At 37.1% G+C, this 19480-nt stretch overlaps 3 protein-coding genes across 4 annotated transcripts in view; 2 read left to right on the forward strand and 1 right to left on the reverse strand.

The window, feature by feature from the left end:
* The window catches only part of nsl1 (non-specific lethal 1), a 29916-nt gene extending 25385 nt beyond the window's left edge, over positions 1–4531 (forward strand). The window contains exons 7-12 of one of the 2 annotated variants that reach the window (XM_043413615.1): positions 314–421; positions 788–863; positions 968–1127; positions 1311–1540; positions 1875–2027; positions 2983–4531. In XM_043413615.1, the coding sequence (XP_043269550.1) occupies positions 314–421; positions 788–863; positions 968–1127; positions 1311–1540; positions 1875–2027; positions 2983–3129 (874 nt within the window). In that variant the 3' untranslated portion in view covers positions 3130–4531. The remainder of the gene's footprint in view (positions 1–313; positions 422–787; positions 864–967; positions 1128–1310; positions 1541–1874; positions 2028–2982) is intronic. The other variant, XM_043413623.1, reaches the window with a different exon arrangement.
* LOC122407434 (DNA polymerase delta subunit 2-like) lies at positions 3793–7297 on the reverse strand. The gene is made up of 5 exons (XM_043413635.1): positions 6876–7297; positions 6494–6795; positions 5137–5582; positions 4579–4874; positions 3793–4444 (listed from the first exon to the last, which is right to left on the reverse strand). The coding sequence occupies exons 1-5, from the start codon at positions 7090–7092 to the stop codon at positions 4326–4328; spliced, it is 1380 nt and encodes a 459-aa protein (XP_043269570.1). The 5' UTR covers positions 7093–7297; the 3' UTR covers positions 3793–4325.
* A 439-nt stretch (positions 7298–7736) lies between these two features.
* Positions 7737–18210, forward strand: LOC122410182 (transcription elongation regulator 1). Its single transcript, XM_043418615.1, has 18 exons — positions 7737–8196; positions 8422–8683; positions 8784–8870; positions 9221–9427; positions 9613–9928; positions 10196–10420; positions 10518–10721; positions 11301–11568; positions 11688–11923; positions 12026–12186; positions 12424–12632; positions 12744–12894; positions 15682–16194; positions 16363–16572; positions 16676–16942; positions 17027–17104; positions 17581–17804; positions 17897–18210. The coding sequence occupies exons 1-18, from the start codon at positions 8003–8005 to the stop codon at positions 17898–17900; spliced, it is 3816 nt and encodes a 1271-aa protein (XP_043274550.1). The 5' UTR covers positions 7737–8002; the 3' UTR covers positions 17901–18210.
* Positions 18211–19480: the final 1270 nt, after the last annotated feature.

Raw genomic sequence — 19480 nt, forward strand, 5'->3', positions numbered from 1 at the left:
TCGATTGTATTTTCCTATTTCATGCGGGATTGCTTTCCATTATACCAATGACTCAGGACATTCACTGTTATTCTCTTCTGAATTTTTTATTCTTTTACTCAAGCATAAAAAAGCCCGCGTGGGCCTGCCACATTCTTAGAGACAGTCATAAATAACACGAAGGTTTTCCATGACAAAAATATGTCAACAACCAATTATTCTGCAATGTGTGCTTTCAACATGTCGCTGTACACACTTTGATTTGTATTATATCATGAAGCAAATATTTTCCAGATTTCATTAACCGATAATTCTGTTTTTACTTGATCCACAGACGGCTGAGACAAAATTCGTACGACATTGATAACATCGTCATACCTTATAGCGTCGCAGCTTCTACGAGACTCGAGAAATTACAATACAAGGAAATACTAACACCAAAGTAAGCAATATTTAAAATATTTTATACATGTACTTTAGTCTTTACCAATTGAGTTTATTTCGGTCCATACGCAGTGTTCTTTCGTGCTATTGGTAAAGACATATTTATCAAAGGAACCGAATGAAAAGTATATGAACTCCGTAAAACAACCAACATCCGCTTTGTACTCGGTAGAAAAGAGTATTGAAATTGAAAATCGAAAAAATGTCTTTGAAAATGGTTCGACGGATCATAAATGTCCCAGAGTTCACAGTATAATGAATAAAATCGAGAAGCACATTTATATTTATTCACATAATCTCTTCAAACTTTTGGCTTTTCCTTTTGACAGGATTTATTTTTTGACGATTTTTTTTGTGTTATTAGGTGGAGACTGTGCGAAGAGATTTCGAAAACGGATGTGAAGAACGGTGTCGTGCACAGGCCTAGTCAAGACAGCGATGTAAGCCAAGTCGATAATGTTTTTATATTTTATAACTTTTTTCTCTCATCGATGAAATTTTAGTTTTTCATTTATTTTTCTAATGGTACCGCTCTGTAATCAAGGTCGAAGATGTTTCGGACGAAGCTATTGCGATGAGGCACGAGAGGAGCGAGCGCGAGGAGAACAAACGATTCATGACGTATGTTAACATGCCTCATCATGGACGGATTCGGCAGAATCGTCGAGCAGACAGTCGCGCAGACAGCGGAGCTAATACTCCAGGTGAATAATGTTATTCATAGCACCGTTATACATTTTAACTTTCATACATCAACTGTCATACATCAATTCCCCTTGGTCTCTCTACCACTGGAATGTCATAAACGATTCACGATTAGATTCTTTATTTCTAAGAATTGAAATTGACGATTTATTTGATGTTTCTGTCGTTATTGCTTCGCGCAGATCCAATGTCGCCACACGCAAGTGATTTCGGAGGCGATGTCACATCTCCGATCACTTCACCACCGGCGACACCCTCCTGTGTTAATCCGGATACGGAACAACAGCAGCCCCCGAGCCTCGATGGACAGAGGGGTTCCTCGTTACAGAATGCTATACGACGGAGAACAATCTCGACCATGAGGCTCGTCAAAGACGACACGGGAACTCCTTTCACCGAGGATGATAACGAGGTAATAAAAGTTTTCACTTTTTCATACAAGATTGGAAGACAATTGGAAAAACAATGCCAACGGTTCACAATCATTAACTTTGATTTGTTATTACTATAATTTTGATTTTCGTACTCGTATTGTCAATGTGATCATGGAAATATTATGCATTCATGAATATTACATGCAAATAATCGTATTATGATCATCATTTCCTGAAAACGTATTTTTTCTCATTGATTTTCAAATATAATAACATTTTGAAGAATTGAAACGTTGGTGGCACTTAGATTAGATAAACACTTAAAATGAAAAACAAGTTAAAAAACCCGATGGGATTTGCTGCTCAACAAAGCGGGCATTTGAAATTCAGATACCACCGTACGACCCACGTATATTTCCTCTCACCGAGGAGACTTACGACAAAATGCTCGAAGTTATGCCGGACGGATACTGGCAAGCATCGACCGGGTCTCTCTGCTCTCGAGACGAAGATAAGATCGAAGAAGTGAGTATTTTTTTTATTGAGTTTCACTTTTTGAGCACTGCCAGCGGTATTTCAGCGTTTCAAGTCCGATCAAGTCATATAATATAGTTCCAATTTCGTTACAAATGGAACGGTGCTGACGGGTACTCAAAAGTTTTAAATAGACAAACACAATTCGAATGAACGCTTTTAAATTGTTCCACGACATGTAAAATTTCTTTTTTCTTGACGTTTTTTTTCTAATCAAGAAAGCATACGAGGTAGACCTTTGCAAAGGATGGACTTACAAAAAATGAAGTGGGATACTGAACAGCATAAAAATAGCATTTTCAAAAGACAAAAAAAGTCTTCTGGGTTCTTGCCAAAAAAAATCTTAGTCCTAAAAAACTTTCTTTTAATATACGGAAGATAATTGTGTACTGAGCGCTCGTGGGCAATTTCGAACGAATTGTCGAGTGGTTTTCTAAATTTATCTTACACTATTCTCGTGGGAAAGAAGATTTTTTATATAATTATGTCACGACATTTCATTCAATTATAAACACTGGAAACACTTCTCCGAGCGGATGTTTTAGCTGCGAGAGCGTTCTATAGTATTGATGTAAAAATTTCATAGAGCAAAACTTGTTATCACTTTTTTCAAATTTTCTTGATGAATAATTTTCCTTCGAGATATCGTTGAATTTTAGAAGCTCCGAAAAACTACTTTCAATTGAACGTATTTGACTAATTATTTGAAACATTGAATAACGAATATAAAATTGAAATTATTTACATATAATTTGCTTTTGTCTTGAAAATTCGTCAGTTGCATTTTCTCGAATAAATCGATATCGCTAGCATGCACCATAAACGTGACAGTAGAAAAGGTCGAAAGCTTCAATTTGTCATAATTATAATTTACCAATAAAATTAATATCACTGTTGACGTGTTAGCAGAAATAATATAGTAAAATATTATTGTTTTTTATTTTAGGAAGCTGAGATCGAATCACCTGAATCGGATTCGACGGAATCGGCATGTTGCGATGTTGAAGGCGAGGATCCGAACGATCCTGAATGGACTGTAGCCGACGATCGTGACACCGAGAAAGAAAGAATTCGACCCACGGCCAAGAGATAGGAGAGAAGAATATTTGTCATTGCGATAATAACTATATTGATAATAATGATAACGATAATTCATCATCTCTCTGTAATAATACTACTCGTTATGAGTGTTATTTCAATGCGAAATTCGTCAATCTCTCGTTGTTTATCGTTAAGCGAAGAATTACATAATTTTTCATTCACGCTGACAACGTCGATGACGATATTATGGTTATTTATCGATTGATAATGCAAGAAAGCAAAAAAAAACCAACCAACATGAAAAACAACAAAACGTTACTACATAAGCGGATGCTACCTGTCAATTGTTATATATACCCCTGGGTAATGTGACATGCACCTTAAGTTAATAGTATTATGAATCTGTAAAGTGTATTATAAATATAAATTTTATAACTTCATTGGGGATTGGCCTTTACCTCGGTTAATCAGCAGTTTGTGGAAACAAAAAACGATGAAACGATTGAATCGATGTAAAAAAAAAAAACAAACAAGAAACAAAAAGTGCTACATGTAATATAGTGTCAATTCTGTGTTTTGCAGTTGCGTCAAACTTCCTTATAAATGGGAAGTCATTTTTTTCTACTGCTACTCTTTTTATTTTATTATTACTTGATGATTAATATTATTTTTATCGCAGTAGGATTAATTAATTGAACGGGCCAAAGCGTTAGAATTTATCCGTACTTTCTCATGTATTTTATTTTTCCATCTTTTCATACAATTTGTGTTTCAAGCGTTACACACATATTTCTCTTCCTTCGTTCCATCTATTTTACGCTGTAATTTTTCTTTTGCCCGCACCCTCAAGACTTATTATTGTCGTTGATTCAGAAGTCTCCAAAGAACTCGAAACGATAAACCGGAAATGGAACAACGTGTGACGTTTTTTTTTCTTTATATTTTGTACAAACGAAAAACTTGTTATTTATGATTGTAAAATGAATTCGGTTACAAATATTTTGGTATATTTCGATCAACGACATTGGAATAAAAAACAAAACAACCGTGTCAAGCTTCAGGTATTAATTTTTTCTCTAGTCTCCAGGCACTTATTCTTTTCATCACAATTTTTTGTGATTTTTTAATATTTTGAGCAATTTTTTCGTACGCAGCGAAAAATCACATGTTTGAGCGACGAGTGCTTTGAAAGGCACTGTAAAAATATCTGGAAAACTTTTAAATCGGACAAAAATAAATAAAATAAAATTAGTTTGATCCAAAAGAAATAGTTTCTGTATGGAGGGTCTCCATATCCACGAGAACCACACTTTTTGTTTTGGTAAATTGAGGTACGCATATCAGTCTCACAGTCTGACCATTGTCGCCTGTAATGAAAAGTTAAAACCACGAAAATTAATCTTGTATAAAGAAGCTACTAAATTTTTTTTGTGAATTAAAAGTACAGGAACGTAGACAATTTGTTTTCATTAAATTTGAAGAATGAAATTGCTTATCCTACCTGTCCACAGTTTCGTTTCGAATTTGTTCGTATTACCAACGAAATAAATGTCCGGACATTCTGACATAATGAACAAGTCTTTTTCGTAATAAGGATGCGATGGTAGAGTGTCGGGTGCGGTTGGACAAAAATGACGCCACACCAATGTTCTTTCAAGCCAATCCAGTGGTGTTCGCTTACTCGTGTTGCCGCATACTCTCGCTATATCCTCAATTGGTTGTCCACTCGAACCTGTGACTAAACGATTGCCAACTTTTCCAATCCAAGGATTGCTTGCCCCTTGAAAATGCGCATATCTAAAAATTGTAGTGAGCAATACCAAAATTATTGGATATTGATGAAAAAAACAAAAAAAATGAGTAAGCATAGTGAAGCAAAGCAATTTTTTTTGTCTTCAATTTCTACAAGTTCGACGTTTCAAATCATACACTTTTCGTATAAAGAAATATTAATTACTCGAGAAAGAAACGATTGATGCCAATTATGGACTTTTTTTACTTCAAAGTTGCAATTTCTCTCCGCCATTGAATAATCTCCGATGAATAATAAAAATCGTACCTGCTTGAGTTTTGCAGCATAAAACGATGAAAAGGTTTTTGAGGGAGCATAAAATTAGTTGGGTCATGTTCTCCTGGCATGAGAGTGACACAGCAATGCTCAAGAAGTCCCTTTAGCCATTTGTCCAATTTGTCGATGGCTGCGGATGTCTGAGTAATTGATTCTTGGTTGTAAGCCGCATTGACTAACAAATCCTGTTCGCTTCTTTCATTGCTTGTTGATGAGACACTGTTACCGGTCAATAAGACTCGCACAACGCTCGCTTGTTCCGACTGAGACATCAGGTTTCCAGCCATTCCGCTTATCCACTCGGACAGAAGGCTTGTTGATAAACACTTGGCATTGTTCATCAAATCAAGAGTGGAAACGAGAACAAGCTTTCCTTTTATTGGTGTAATTGGAGTTCGTGATTGTAATGGGCAGCCAGGAAAACACCAGTCTTCCATCTAAATGGAAATTTCATTATTGAGTTATTGATTGATACGCATTGATGGTGGTTATTAAGTAATTTTATCATTTTTTTCTTCAATCCTAATTATTTGAATTCATCTAGATAATAGATTACATTAAACAATTTCATTGCTATTAACGGATCAAATTAGTAATATTCTTGATTAAGACCATAAACGAAAGTTTCTGTATCATATCTAAATGAAATGGAATTTGTTCTCAGGTGTTTGTAGTTCAGGAAACTAGTTTGATTTGACACTTAAGTTTGAATGAATCTCGATATTTATCTTTCATGCATTTCTAAGGTATTTCTGAGATAAAAAAAACCATACCAAATGAGCAAATATAGACTACAACTATAAAAAGGTATATTTATTTCCAATCAATTGTTGTGCATTTCTGTAAAGAAAGGATAACAACTATATGGTATTGAATGACCAACGGGTAATCATGATTTTCAGGGGCCAATTCTGACGATGATATTGAATTTTCAATCATTGTTGATGTGAACTATCATTTTTCATAATACGCTTCACACTTTGTAGTTCTTAAAACTCTTCTATTGTTTGACATCATTCAAATGGTATTCGAATGTTAAAAATGCCAATTTAAGCTAGCATACGAAACTGAATCCGGGTAGAGTATAATTGTACACCATTAAATTATTTTCAAAAAACAATGAGGTAAATACAAAAAAAATTTTGATCCTGTACAGAGTTAGATTTGATCTATTTGTTCAATGATAATTGAACTTTTATAATCTGCTATAAAAAATCATCAATTGTTCAATTTAGCAAATATAAGTAATGAACCAACAAAAATATTGCATCAGCTTGAAAAATGAGTTTTGTATTGTTTTTAAGCATAAATTCCTAATGAAGAAAGGGAAGAAAAGAAGGTTTCTCACATCAAAAGTCCCAGACTCTGTTTTGTGGCCCAAAATTGCACACACGACTCCTGTGATGACTTCATCAATGTCGACTTTATCTCCAACCAATTTAATTCTTAACATTTCATCCTCGAGGAATGGTTGATCTTTTTCATCGCAATAATGATCCTTCTGCTCTACGACAACCTCAGTTGTTTCTTCGTTCAGCTCACGCAGTATAGAAGGCTTCCATTGTTGATGCTTATAAAGAGTACCAATAATAATGCAACGTTTATCGAGCTGGTGCTCCAAATCAGCCAATTTTACGATTGGAATATCCGCTGTGAAGACATTTTTTTTGTAATATATTTCTACGAAATTTTTTTATTGCGTACTCAGAGCAAATTCTAAAATTTATTACCCCACTTTGCTTCAACCCTGTCAATCAGAATCGGTCGCAGCTCGGCAAGCCTGCACGCGTACATGTGAGCAAATTGTTTTGAAAAATCCGTTTTCCTTTCATGAAAGCGCGATGAATAATCCGTGTACTGTGCTCTTTTTCTTTCAAAAACTGACGGTTTGCCATCATCGCTTTTGAGAAGTTGAGATTCTTGATCATCTCTATTTACCAGAACCATTGTAACAGTTTTAAATGTTAAAGAAGTTCGGCGTTATGATGATAGCTTTATTATTTTTATATTGGGTAATTGCAGTATTAAATAGATGACAATTAACTCGTTACAGGATAGGCGTTTACGTTGAGAAATCTACACGACAATGTTCTATGTTCTATTTTTCACTTGATCATCTCCCGCCAAAAATACTAAGAAAGACTACCACCTGAGGGTGGCTGAAGCAAGGCAAGGATACTACTACTGCTGTGACCGCGGTGAAAGTATCTTCGTGAACTTGGTCGATTTATTTTGGATTTCTGACTTTTAGGGTAAATCATCATTTGTCAAGGTCTTTTCGGTGATTGTCTAATAAATATCGAGACGCTGTCGGAAAATCATTCAATAAAAAAACAAAAAATCCATATAAAGATATACGATTTTTTCAAGTTTTGGAAAAAATCAGTTTTTTTGAAAAATCATTTCGCCTTAGGGCGGGAATGATGGTGGGGAGACCTCGGCGCTTGGGTTTATTCCGCTTCAGCAGCGTCGTTTTTTTTCTACCGGTACAATTTCCCTAGAAAAAAGAATAAAGTCTCTAGAAACAGCAAAGAGTGGGAGGAAACTTGATGTTGGCAATGCTATTGTGTTTACGAGGTTTACGAGAGCTTTCTTTCTATACGCTACGCAAGCATTTTCTCTCGTGTTCGTTTCTCGTTCGTTATTATCTCGTGGATCCGCCGAGCGATAGAGAAACGGGAATGATATATGTAATATGAGATAAACATACGCGAATTATAAAACTCGAAGCGACAAACTGGCGACGTGTTCTCAATCGAGGCTCAACGGAATTAGAATCAGTTGAGGCGGTGAACGACAGATCGACAGAGACCAAAGGCGCGAGAATTTTTTTTTTCCGTAATTGTCCCTATATGCAATGGAAGTCACGAGCGAACAACAAACGACACCGGTTGTCGAAAATTTAACCACGAATACGGAGCCGCAGCAGCCACCACCGGAACATCACAATGATGAGCCGATGGACGATACCGAGACAGATTACAACTACGAAAGCAATCAGGGTCCCGAAGAATACAGACATTTTATGCCCCGTGGACGAGGCGGTTTCGGGTAAGAAGCATTGCTTTCCTGCTCCCCCCTCTTCCATCTCCACAATTCGTATTCATCATATTTCAACCAGCGCGTCAATCTTATCTCTCATGCTGTGCCTTGAGCACAGAAAGTACGCTGCAAACTACAGCAATGATATTATAATGATGCTTTCCTAAGTTTATTATAGTGTACCACAACAGAATGTCGTGAGTAATTTTTGAAAAATTGATCCGATTTTTTGAGTTCTTTCCGTAGTCGCGGCTATGATTATTCTATGCGAGGAGGTCCTCCTCGCTTCCGTGGCAGAGGTGGTTTTGGCCCGAGGGGTCCCATGTTTCGAGGAGCAAACAACGGTTATCCGTTCGATGGCCCACCGAGGGCAAATTGTCCACCTGGCTCAGGCGGCCCTAGATTTCGCGGGCCACCTCCTTTCGACCCAAGCTGGGGACCCATGGGACCACCCAATCTCATGGGACCTCCTAATCTCATGGGACCACCCGGAATGGTAATTAAATATTTTTTACAATAAAAAAAAATGTTACAGCATTTGCTTTTTGTTCATTCAAAATATTCTGACATTTATGGGTCTCTTTTTTTGTGCAAAGCCTCCGCCTCACATGATGAACGGACCAATGGGAGGAGGACCTGCACCTTTTGGACCACCCGGAATAGGACCTCCTAACATGAATGCTGTAAGAGTTTTCAAACAATTCATATCTGTTAATTCGTCTACTAAATGCCGCCTTGTTATTAAAAAATGATTTTTCTATTTGCTTAGATCATAAATACCTACTTGATTTGATTAATCATTGAACAGAAAATAATAAATTTGTTTTCATTCAGGGATTATCGCATTGTAAAGTATTGCATTATTATAGCATTGTGAATATATTTTCCATACAATAGTCATATCACACACGACAATTGATACATTTTTTCATCACATCACATTTATCACAATCTGAATTACAAATTATCACAATAAGAAAAAGCACAAACAACAAATCAAAAAAAGTGGTTAACGATGCTTCATTTGTTATAGATGCCTGGACAGCAACCGCCTCAGCAGCAGCAGCAACAGCAACAGGGACAGCAGCAAACGAACATTCCAGGTCTGGATCTTAACGGCGAGGTATGGGTCGAAACAAAGACAACGGATGGCAAGTCTTATTATTACAATATTCGATCTAGAGAAACGACGTGGACAAAACCCGAGGGACCGAATGTCAAAGTCATGGTTCAAGATCAGGTATGAATAATGGAAACTCGCAATAGTTTCGATTCACGTATTTATAAATTTACGTATCAGGCTATGTATAATAATTAGAATAACACTGATTGACTCAAATTTTTCATGGACGAATGCAAATAGATAAAAAAATTGTGCGAGTCCTGAAGCAATATGTGAATAGAAAATTGTATTTTTTTTTATAGCTAGAGCAATTGGTGCATGGTGCGACAAAGCAAAACGCGGCAAGTGCCACTCCAACGACTGCATCCAACGTTGTTCCTTCGGGAGTGCAGTCGCAACAGCAATCGCAACAGCAGCAACAACCGCAGCAGCAACAGTTAAACGAGAATAACAGAGTCACCCAGTCAGGAAACGATCAACAGTCGCCTAGCAACGCATCAGACCCGATGAGTCAGATGAGCACAGCACCGCCGGGTACGGGACCACCCCCTATGCTCAACGACACGCCGTCTTCGGATATCGCTCAACAAGCGCCTCCTGATGTCACTCAGACGAACGGTAATAAACAAAACTACGTTGACCGGTAGTTTTTTTTATTGTTAAGAGTTCTCTTACAAGAGAAGTTTACAAAAATTCCCGCGCTCCACTTTCATACGAAGTCAATGAGCTATTTTTATCAAAACACTATCCAGTATCAATTATTACGTGTTTCAAGGTATTTACACTACGTTAAACTATTCAACTATTATACTGAATGCCTTATGATGAAATATTTATCTATTCTGTGAAGGCCTCTCGAATAATTAGAGTTTAACTTTTTTCCAGGAACTGCACCTGCAACTGTAGTGAACACAACACCGGTTAATACCCAACCACCGGTAAACACGACAAATATGATGCAACCACCGCCAAATATGCTACCAATGCAGCACCGAATGCCAAATCAATTTGGCGGACCAATGGCCGCACCTTTTGGTGCTGCTCCTTTTGGAATGCCACCACCAGGATTCCAACCTTTTGGTGGTTACGGACCACCTCAAGCAAATTGGGGTATAAATTTTCGCAATTTCTAGTTCACACAACAATGACGCAAATAACAGTTGAAAAAAATAATACGAAGTATAAATTGTTGTTTTAATTCTTTAAGGAATGCCACAAATGCCTCATGGAGTTATAACGCCTCAAACACCAGCCGAAGATCCCGCTATTCTTGCTCAACTCGATGCCGATCTCGTTGCTTCGGCAATGCTTTGGACGGAACACCGGGCTCCTGATGGAAGGATCTATTATTACAATAGCAAAGCCGGTGAATCCGTTTGGGAAAGACCTCAAGCTCTCAAGGATTTGGAAAGTATGTATTTTCAATAATATAAACAAGTCATGTTCGTTAATAGGCCAGAGATTGTTTTACAAATATCAAAAAACTGTAACATTGACAAATTTTATTGAAATTTTGTACTGCATAGAATTCACGAGGGCTGAAAACAAATAAGCAAAACGAACTTGGATTTATATGCTTTAAAACCCCGTTTTTTTAGATTGTTTCACGATGGTTACAGATGTTTGATTTTGTGTCTTCAAAGAAAACTCACTGGTTTCCCATTATTTTTGACCACAACTGTACATTTTTGAAATTGTGTCGAATAGTCGTGATGATTGATAGGGTATCCCAGAATTCGAATTCAGGGGAAATGATTTATTTATTCAACTTTATATATTATTTTTCTGCCAATTGAAAAAAAAAGATTAACTTTTAATTTTTTTCGTAGTTTCCAGTGCCGTTAACACATTATATTTTTAATACTTGGCATCAAAACGTTGCCATGTCTTTCGTTGAAGATAGGCAGGAGAGTTTGTTTATTCATAGAAAAACAAATTTTTCTTCATTCATTAAGTAATCGATAATTAAATCTACGTTAATGTATATTAGGCGCGAAAATAGCACTACGTCAGAAAAATGAAGAAGCCGCGGCTGCTACGGCCGTGGCACCAGTTCTGTCGACACCGTCGAGTACCGGAACACAAGAAACGACGAAGCAGGAAAAACAACAGCCGGAAAGCGGCACTGATGCCAAAGAAAGTTCAAAAGAGGTCGAAAATGTAAAAACAAAGAAAGAAGAAAACGCCCCTAAAGAAGCAGCCAAACCACAGGACAAATCACGACCAGTTTCAAGTACACCGGTGCCTGGAACTCCCTGGTAAAGTCACCATGTTAACTTTATCCATTGTAATGTAAATCATAGTAACAATGAAAGACTACACGATTGATTTTTTGATGTTTTTTCCCCTCAAATTCGTTAATTGCAATTTATTAAAGGTGCGTCGTATGGACCGGTGATGGTCGAGTATTTTTCTACAATCCTTCCTCGCGCATTTCGGTCTGGGAACGACCGGAAGATTTGGTCGGTCGACAGGACGTTGACAAGATGGTTTCCAATCTTCCGGATGCTCTTGGCACACCGAAGAATTCACGTACCGAGGATACCAGTGAGAGTAGTGACGAGGATCAACCGACACCGGCGAAAAAAATGAAACAAGAAGAACCGACTAAAGGTTCGAACATGGAATTGATTTTTTTGTCCATTTTTTTCTCGTATAATCCAGCAAAAGGAACGAAATCACAAGAGTAATCTTTCTTAATGTACGTTATTTCAGTCAATGCAACGAAGGAAGACGAGGAAAAGGAAGGGAAGAAGACGATTGACATCGGAAAAGAAGCCGCTATCGAAGCAGAGGTTCGAGCCGCACGAGAGCGGGCAATTGTGCCACTTGAAACAAGAATCAAGTCATTCAAGGACATGCTTGCTGAAAAAGATGTGAGTTTTGGTATATCGAATCTTTCAATCTATTTGAGAGGTCAGAGAATTCCACTGTACAAAAAATACGACCGAAGGTATTAGTAGAATCTGCATCGCTCTCGTAAAAAGCATAAACCTAGCTAGCATAAAAAGCTAATCGTTAAACGAACCCTCCCACGTCCATATCGTCTCCGAGCGAATTAGGAGTCGATAAAAGCTGATGAATTCTGTTGTTATGTGGTACCACGAAACTAGGTCTCGGCGTTCAGTACGTGGGAAAAGGAGCTTCACAAAATAGTCTTCGACCCGCGTTATCTTCTACTGACATCAAAGGAACGTAAACAAGTATTCGAGAAATACGTCAAAGAGAGAGCGGAGGAGGAACGTCGCGAGAAGAGGAACAAGATGAAAGAGCGTAAAGAGCAGTTTCAAAAACTGCTCGAAGAAGCCAATCTCCACGGAAAGTAAGCAGTTTTTCCTAATTTAACACTTCGCATACCGAAAATTTTCAACAGCCTCATTTTTTTAACATGCAGATTTAACTCGTCAACTGATCTCAATTTATTTCATTTCAGATCATCTTTCAGTGATTTCGCGCAAAAGCACGGTCGCGACGATCGTTTCAAAAACGTGGAAAAGATGCGTGAACGAGAGAGTCTCTTCAACGAGTATCTGTTGGAAGTGCGGAAACGCGAAAAAGACGAAAAGACGGCGAAACGTGAACAGGTATGAACGAGTATTACTTAATGATAGACATTTAAAAAATAATAAAAAAATAAAACGTCAGATTTTTGAAACAAAATTGTTTTCAAGTTTCGTATTACGGTGATAAAATATTTTGCGCATCTGCGTAGTAGTGAAAAACTCGACACCAAAGTTGTTTCGAATATAAATTTTTGAGAGTCATTAGTAAAGAAAACGAACACGAACAGATTGAATTATTATATAACAAAAAAAGTTTCAAAAATTTGGTCGAAATGTCAATGAAAACTTTAACACGAATAAGCCGGAAGCCGGTATCCCGCATGCGAAGGTATTCCGTCCCAGAGACAGGCAACACACAAGATGAGGTTATCCTCAATTAAATAATGTGCCATATTAATCATTTTCAGCATTTTTTGTTCGACTCATATCGAATCTTTGACCGAGTACGACGAAAGTTAAATTGAATGGACATTTTCGGGCCAAATAGCTCCATTAGAAATTTATACTTGGATCGTGCAACTTAAATTCGGTCAAAGATTCTAAGAAATAATATAATAATCATTGCAGGCAAAATTAATCATTGTTTTCAGCGTTAATAAAGAAAAGGAAAAAAAGCAATTCTTTTTCAGGTACCCATAGGTATGTTATTATTTTGTTCCAATAAGTACAAATAATTTTATACCTCATTAACGATAAGCGAAGCAAAGTTACCATTTTTTATATTCTACGCTTCGAAGTTCGTTGGTGCGCGACGATAACACGAAATTGTAACGCGATGGCGTGTTGAAATACGAGCGAAGAAAACAAACGTGGAAAATAAAAAGAGTTCTTTGGTGTAAGAAATAAAAAAGCCAAATAAAGATTTTTCTTTCGTGTTTGAATTGTGCTTGTTGGGATAATTCGCAATGTTTCGTATCGAAACTGTGAGGTAAACACGAGAGTGAAATTCACGAATGTCTGAGACGACAGAAATTGTGAAAAGGAACATAAAATATTATTAAAAATGCGAAATAATTATTGAGCTTGAGAAAGAAAAGTACTAAGTTTTATTTACGTTTCTGTTCTTTTGTTTATTGAGAGCACGGTTGCCGTTTTGAAATGTGACTTATGTGTGATTTCTGAACTCTCTCCCACTTCAGTCAGGAGGCAGGCAGGACAGGTTCCTTGTGCTGTTGGGGATGATGAGAGATGGGTACTCGCGAGAGATGCTGGTTGGTGTTGGGCATGGGATGATGTCATCTTATACCATCCCCATCTACAAACACACACTGCCGTGGCACTGTTGGCACACCCTTCGCGCATTCTCGCCGCATTCTTAACTCCAAACCGCAGAGAGTCATGAGAATGAACCAACTCGGTATTTGTATATTACTCGTAATCCTCGTTAATTCAACAAACAAGCAAAGCCGAAAAAAAAGAACCGAAATTCAGAAAATGTAGAAGACCATTCACTTATTCCGCCGTTGACATGAACAAAAATTTATTTAAAACAAAAAAAAAATAATACATCAGTAAACAATTATGGGAAAAATCGAAACAAAAACTGCAAGGCTGATGATATTCGATCGGTGATAAGTAAGCGCGGAAATACCGGTATTGATTTGGCTGCGAAAGTATTCGATTCCGAAACATCTTTTGAAAGGGTGCAAACGCTTATCCTTTGTTGTCATTGTTATAATTTCGACGTTTGTATATCCGGAAAAACAGTTGTATTCGTTGGGTCTCCGGCGAAACGATTTGCGACCATTTTTTCCCCCACGGTTCAACGAGATAAAAAAAGCAAATAAAACGCGTGAGTTTAAAAATAATCTAGATTTACTTGAAAAAACATTTGTATATTCACGATGGGTGACAAAATCGAAGATATCAACCGGTTCAAATTCTGTTATTTTTATTTAATTGACATATTTTTCGCACTTAGGGATTCCGAGTTGATCCGAGTTGAGAAGGGGCTATTTTGTACGAAGAAATCAAAGAAAGAAAAAGACGTGCTCGATGTATTGAACCAAAAATTATATTGTTTTTTTTTCTTCTTTTTTTTTGAATATACAACCGTGAATCATGTTTAATGAAAAAGCAAGAAAAAAAAAGATTATCCATTGTAAATAAATTTGTAAGGTCGTTACGATCTCGACTTTGGTCGTCCAATTTAAATGCGGTCGAACAAATTCCGCGTTTTATGCGAACAACAATTACTGAAAATCGATGATGATGAAAATAAGCCCGGAAATTGTGTTCTCGCAAATTTGGATTTCCAATGTCGCGCGAAGAAGGAGGTTGTGAAATGTGCTTGTTGATAATTCGTAATAATCCGTTTTTACTTTTCAGCAGGAACAGCGGTTAGGATTTAATATTTGGATAAATATTTATTTTGTAAATCGCATTTGCATTAATCGACGATACGATGACTACGAAAGGTCCGAACCTCGTGCAGTCAGTCGGAAAAATTTCGATCGATTAACGCAGAATCGATGATCTAATCGTCTTTCTCTTTTCAGACTCTAATCCTACCTTTTCTTTCAGCCGTCACGAAAAGACATTTCTAATGTGTTTACGAAAAAAAAACAAACTTTCGAATTTGCAAAAAAAAAGTATTTCAAAGGAAATCGACAATAAATAACGATCATATACACATTCGTATATATAAGATATTTTTTTAGGATTATGAAGTATAACTTTAGGACGTAAGACTAATAAAAATAAGTGGAGTGAGCCTTTTTTAAAGTAATGAAAACAAAAAACTTCATTTTCTAAAAAAACATTTGTTGCTTCACGTTATTCTAACGATTTGTTGAAAACGGGTTCCAGGTTAAAAAGGATTTCATTGCGATGCTACGGGAGCACAAAGACATCGACAGACACACTCATTGGAGCGATTGCAAGAAACGTCTCGAAGGTGATTGGCGTTACAGAATCGTTGATTCGGCGAGCACGAAAGAGGATTGGTTTAGGGATTACGTGCGTATATTGAAGGAAGAGAGGAAAAAAGACAAGGAGAGGGAAAAAGATCATCGTCACAGGGAGAAGGACAGTGGTCACCACAAGAGCGAGAAGAACAAAGCCGACAAGGAGAGGGATAAGGAATCTAAGATGAACTCTGGATCTGCCAAAGACAGTAGCGAAAACGGAAAAACATCGTCCAAGGATAAATCCAATAAGGAAAAAATGGAAAAGGATAATACCTCGCGGGAAAAAAAACAGAGAAAAAGTGACACGTCCAGCGAAGAAAATGGCAAGGAGTCGAAAAAGGATTCTACCATAGAAAGAGAAATCGGCGAGATCGAGGATATGGATGACAAATTAACGAAGAAAGATATTGATGTGAGTTCTGGGGTAAAATGAAAAAATGTTCTCACTATCATTTTTTTTTCATTCGTGTATCATAATCCATTGGGATGTGAATAAAAGGCAACAATTTTTTGCACGTGTACACAGTTTACACGATTGTTCCATTTGGATTAAAATTTTGATTAAATGTTTCTTTTGCAGAAGTACGACAATGATGAACCCTCGGACTCCGAGGAGGATCGTGAAAAGCTTAGACGCGAACGTGAGCGACGAGCCGAGGCGAGTTTGCGGGAACGCGAGCGCGAAGTTCAGCGAACATTGGCGACACATCTGCGTGATCGGGACAAGGAAAGGCAGCATCACCGTCATACCGAAGCTGTTCAGCATTTCAATGCTCTCCTCGCCGATTTGGTACGCCGCTTGCCCGTTCAATGTTGTCATGCTGATTGTTTAAAATCTATCATTGGAGACACGTTGTTTTAACATTTCTTTTCAAATTTTCCCCCCAAAAAAGGTGAGAAACAGTGATCTTGCATGGCGCGAAGCGAAAAGACAATTGCGGAAAGATCACAGGTGGGAACTGGCAGAGAGTCTTGACCGTGAAGAAAAGGAACGTTTGTTCAATGAGCACATCGAACAATTGGGACGAAAGAAGCGGGACAAATTCCGAGAGCTACTCGATGAAGTTGGTGCTTCCACTGAACTCACAGCCTCGTGGAAAGACATTAAGAAACAGCTCAAAGACGATCCTCGATACACTAAATTTTCTTCCAGTGACAGGGTATAAATAATACATTCATTTTGTTCCTTACTCGACACAAATCTCAATCACGCTAAACGGTTTCGTCGTGATTTTTTTTTACAGAAATGTGAAAAAGAATTCAAAGAGTACATCAAGGATAAACTTGTAGCTGCGAAAGCAGATTTTCGAGAGCTTCTACAGGTAATTTTCTAAACTCTGGTGTGCTTACGATTTTTCAATCGGTGGCTGCTTTTTACTAACACTGAATTGAATGCTAACATTAAGAGCATGGATCAGTCGACTAACCTCACCTCGAATTATCGAAATGAAAATTCTCCGCTGTCGTTTGACTAATCAAAAAAAGGCTCTGTCAGCGGGCGCGGAAAGATGGCAAAAATACGCTGACAGGGGCTTTTTTTTATTGATCGAACCGTGCCGAACATATTCAATTTCGAAAATTGCAACTATCTTTCTCGCACTCACGGTGGCGAGATAGCGATTGCTCCATCACCTTAAAGTCCAAATTCAAAAACTCGCAGCCTATTTCGAAATGAGATAATCATTTTTCATTCTATTTTTCCAAAGAGCGCTGATAGCTGGCTCGAAGTTAACTTTTTATCTTTTATCGAAGCGATTAGTCCTCGCTCAAATTGGTTTTATTTTTTCTACTTTTCCAGGAAACTAAATTGATAACCGATAAAACATTTAAGAAAGTGCAAGAAAATTCTTCCTGTTTGGCCGAGATAGAAGAGATTTTAAGGAAGGATCGAAGATTTTTGGTACTCGAGGCAGCTGCAACTGAGCGCACGAGACTTCTCATGGGTTATCTAGAAGAATTGGCACGCAGAGGACCACCCCCACCTCCTACCGCCTCTGAGCCATCAAGAAGGCCAACCACAAAGTGAGCCTTTGACGAATGTTTTGACAAGAAAAAATAATTTTTCATTTCTGCATACTTCGATTTTAAAAAATATAATTTTTATCTTGTTACAGTTGAGTCAGCGTCTGGTGAAGCATATTGGACCGCATTAATGAGACGCCCCGATAACAATAAAACGTTGAATAGGTATATATAATAATAACGATACACGAGAAAAGAGAAAGAAAAACGCAAATGATAGAGTGAGTTTAATTAGATGAACCGAATGAATTTACAATGATTTTTTGATGATCTCCGTTTGCCATTACACTTCAACGTTCCCCAAAAATTCGTCAATCTCAATTTTTTCTTGTTCTTTATCAGCGTCCGAATTTACGAATGTCATGTAATTTTAGGAATCAATAAAACCGTGACTTTTCTCTTGGAAGATTTGCATCGGCGCCTTTCTTCCCTTAGCCATTCATCCTCAGAGCAGATTCATAGTTCTTGCGAGCAATGACATGTCAGGCAAAGGCAGATTCCACGTTATCAAGGTTTGCCAGTTTGGTAGAATTTTTTCTTCACTATTCGCTCTTTCCTTCATATGTTGTGATAATAATTTCACCGTTCGATGAGGTACAATTTTCATGAACATCAACAAACTGGAGAGAAACTTTTGCCAATTTACTTCAATAATTCGTGTAAGACTCCAATCAGTTCAGTTTTTTTTTACATCCAATATTTCATTTGTCCATTTAAGTAGCACAATGTCTTTTCAATCTGAATAAACAGATTCATAAAGAAGTTGGGCTCAACCATTGTACTGAAAATGATATAAAATCATTTATTTGTCAATTCAATTTTATAAAAATTGTACACATCGATGAGAGCTCCAGTTTAAAGTTCTTATGGATAAATTTGTAAAGATCGATACACCAAAGCTCTTCGTGGACGGTTTAACAGTGACACGGGCGTTACCTGAATATTGCAAAAACAGTTTTACAATTCGTAAAGTTCATAACTCAAAATGATTAAAAATAATGGATAGCACAAAAAACAAATATTTTTCAATCGAGAGAGTAGGCTACATTGAACACTGAGAAACACGCTCGTCATCAAATGCTAGGCAATATGTAAATGTTCAACGATTTTTTCATCATCAGTTGTAACATTTTCATCGGCTCATATACTTGGGAAAAGAATCTCCAAAACCAAAGCCAAAGGAATAATTTAAAAGAAGATCGGAAAAAATCAATGAACACGTACTAAATATTATGATTTATTATTGAGTCAAATCGTGTAAAATTTTCATGTTAATAATATTTTTTTTCTCAGAATTTTAATCAATGGTGTATACCGGAAACCCATTTTTGGACAGCCTGATATGATGGGCCCATGACGAAGAAGTTGATAATATGAAAATAGCCATAAATATCGTTATAGTACGAATGTTTTCGATAAAATTCTGTTTTGTTATGGCGGCTAAATAACAATGTTCAATTTAGTAATTCGTGGATATGCCATTTGATTAATGACCGCCGATTCGAATGGTGAAACTACAAATTTAATCGAAAACAAAAATCAATTTGATGAGGTAAAAAAATGAGGGTATAATTTTCGAAAAATCGGTTTTCGTATCGTCTTAATATGTACTTTGAACCTTCTAGAATATAAACCAAAAAGGTTGAACGTAAGTACATGCTTAATAATTCTCCCGA

This window comes from Venturia canescens, chromosome 1 (genome assembly GCF_019457755.1).
Source record: "Venturia canescens isolate UGA chromosome 1, ASM1945775v1, whole genome shotgun sequence".
In the NCBI taxonomy this organism is placed as follows: domain Eukaryota; kingdom Metazoa; phylum Arthropoda; class Insecta; order Hymenoptera; family Ichneumonidae; genus Venturia; species Venturia canescens.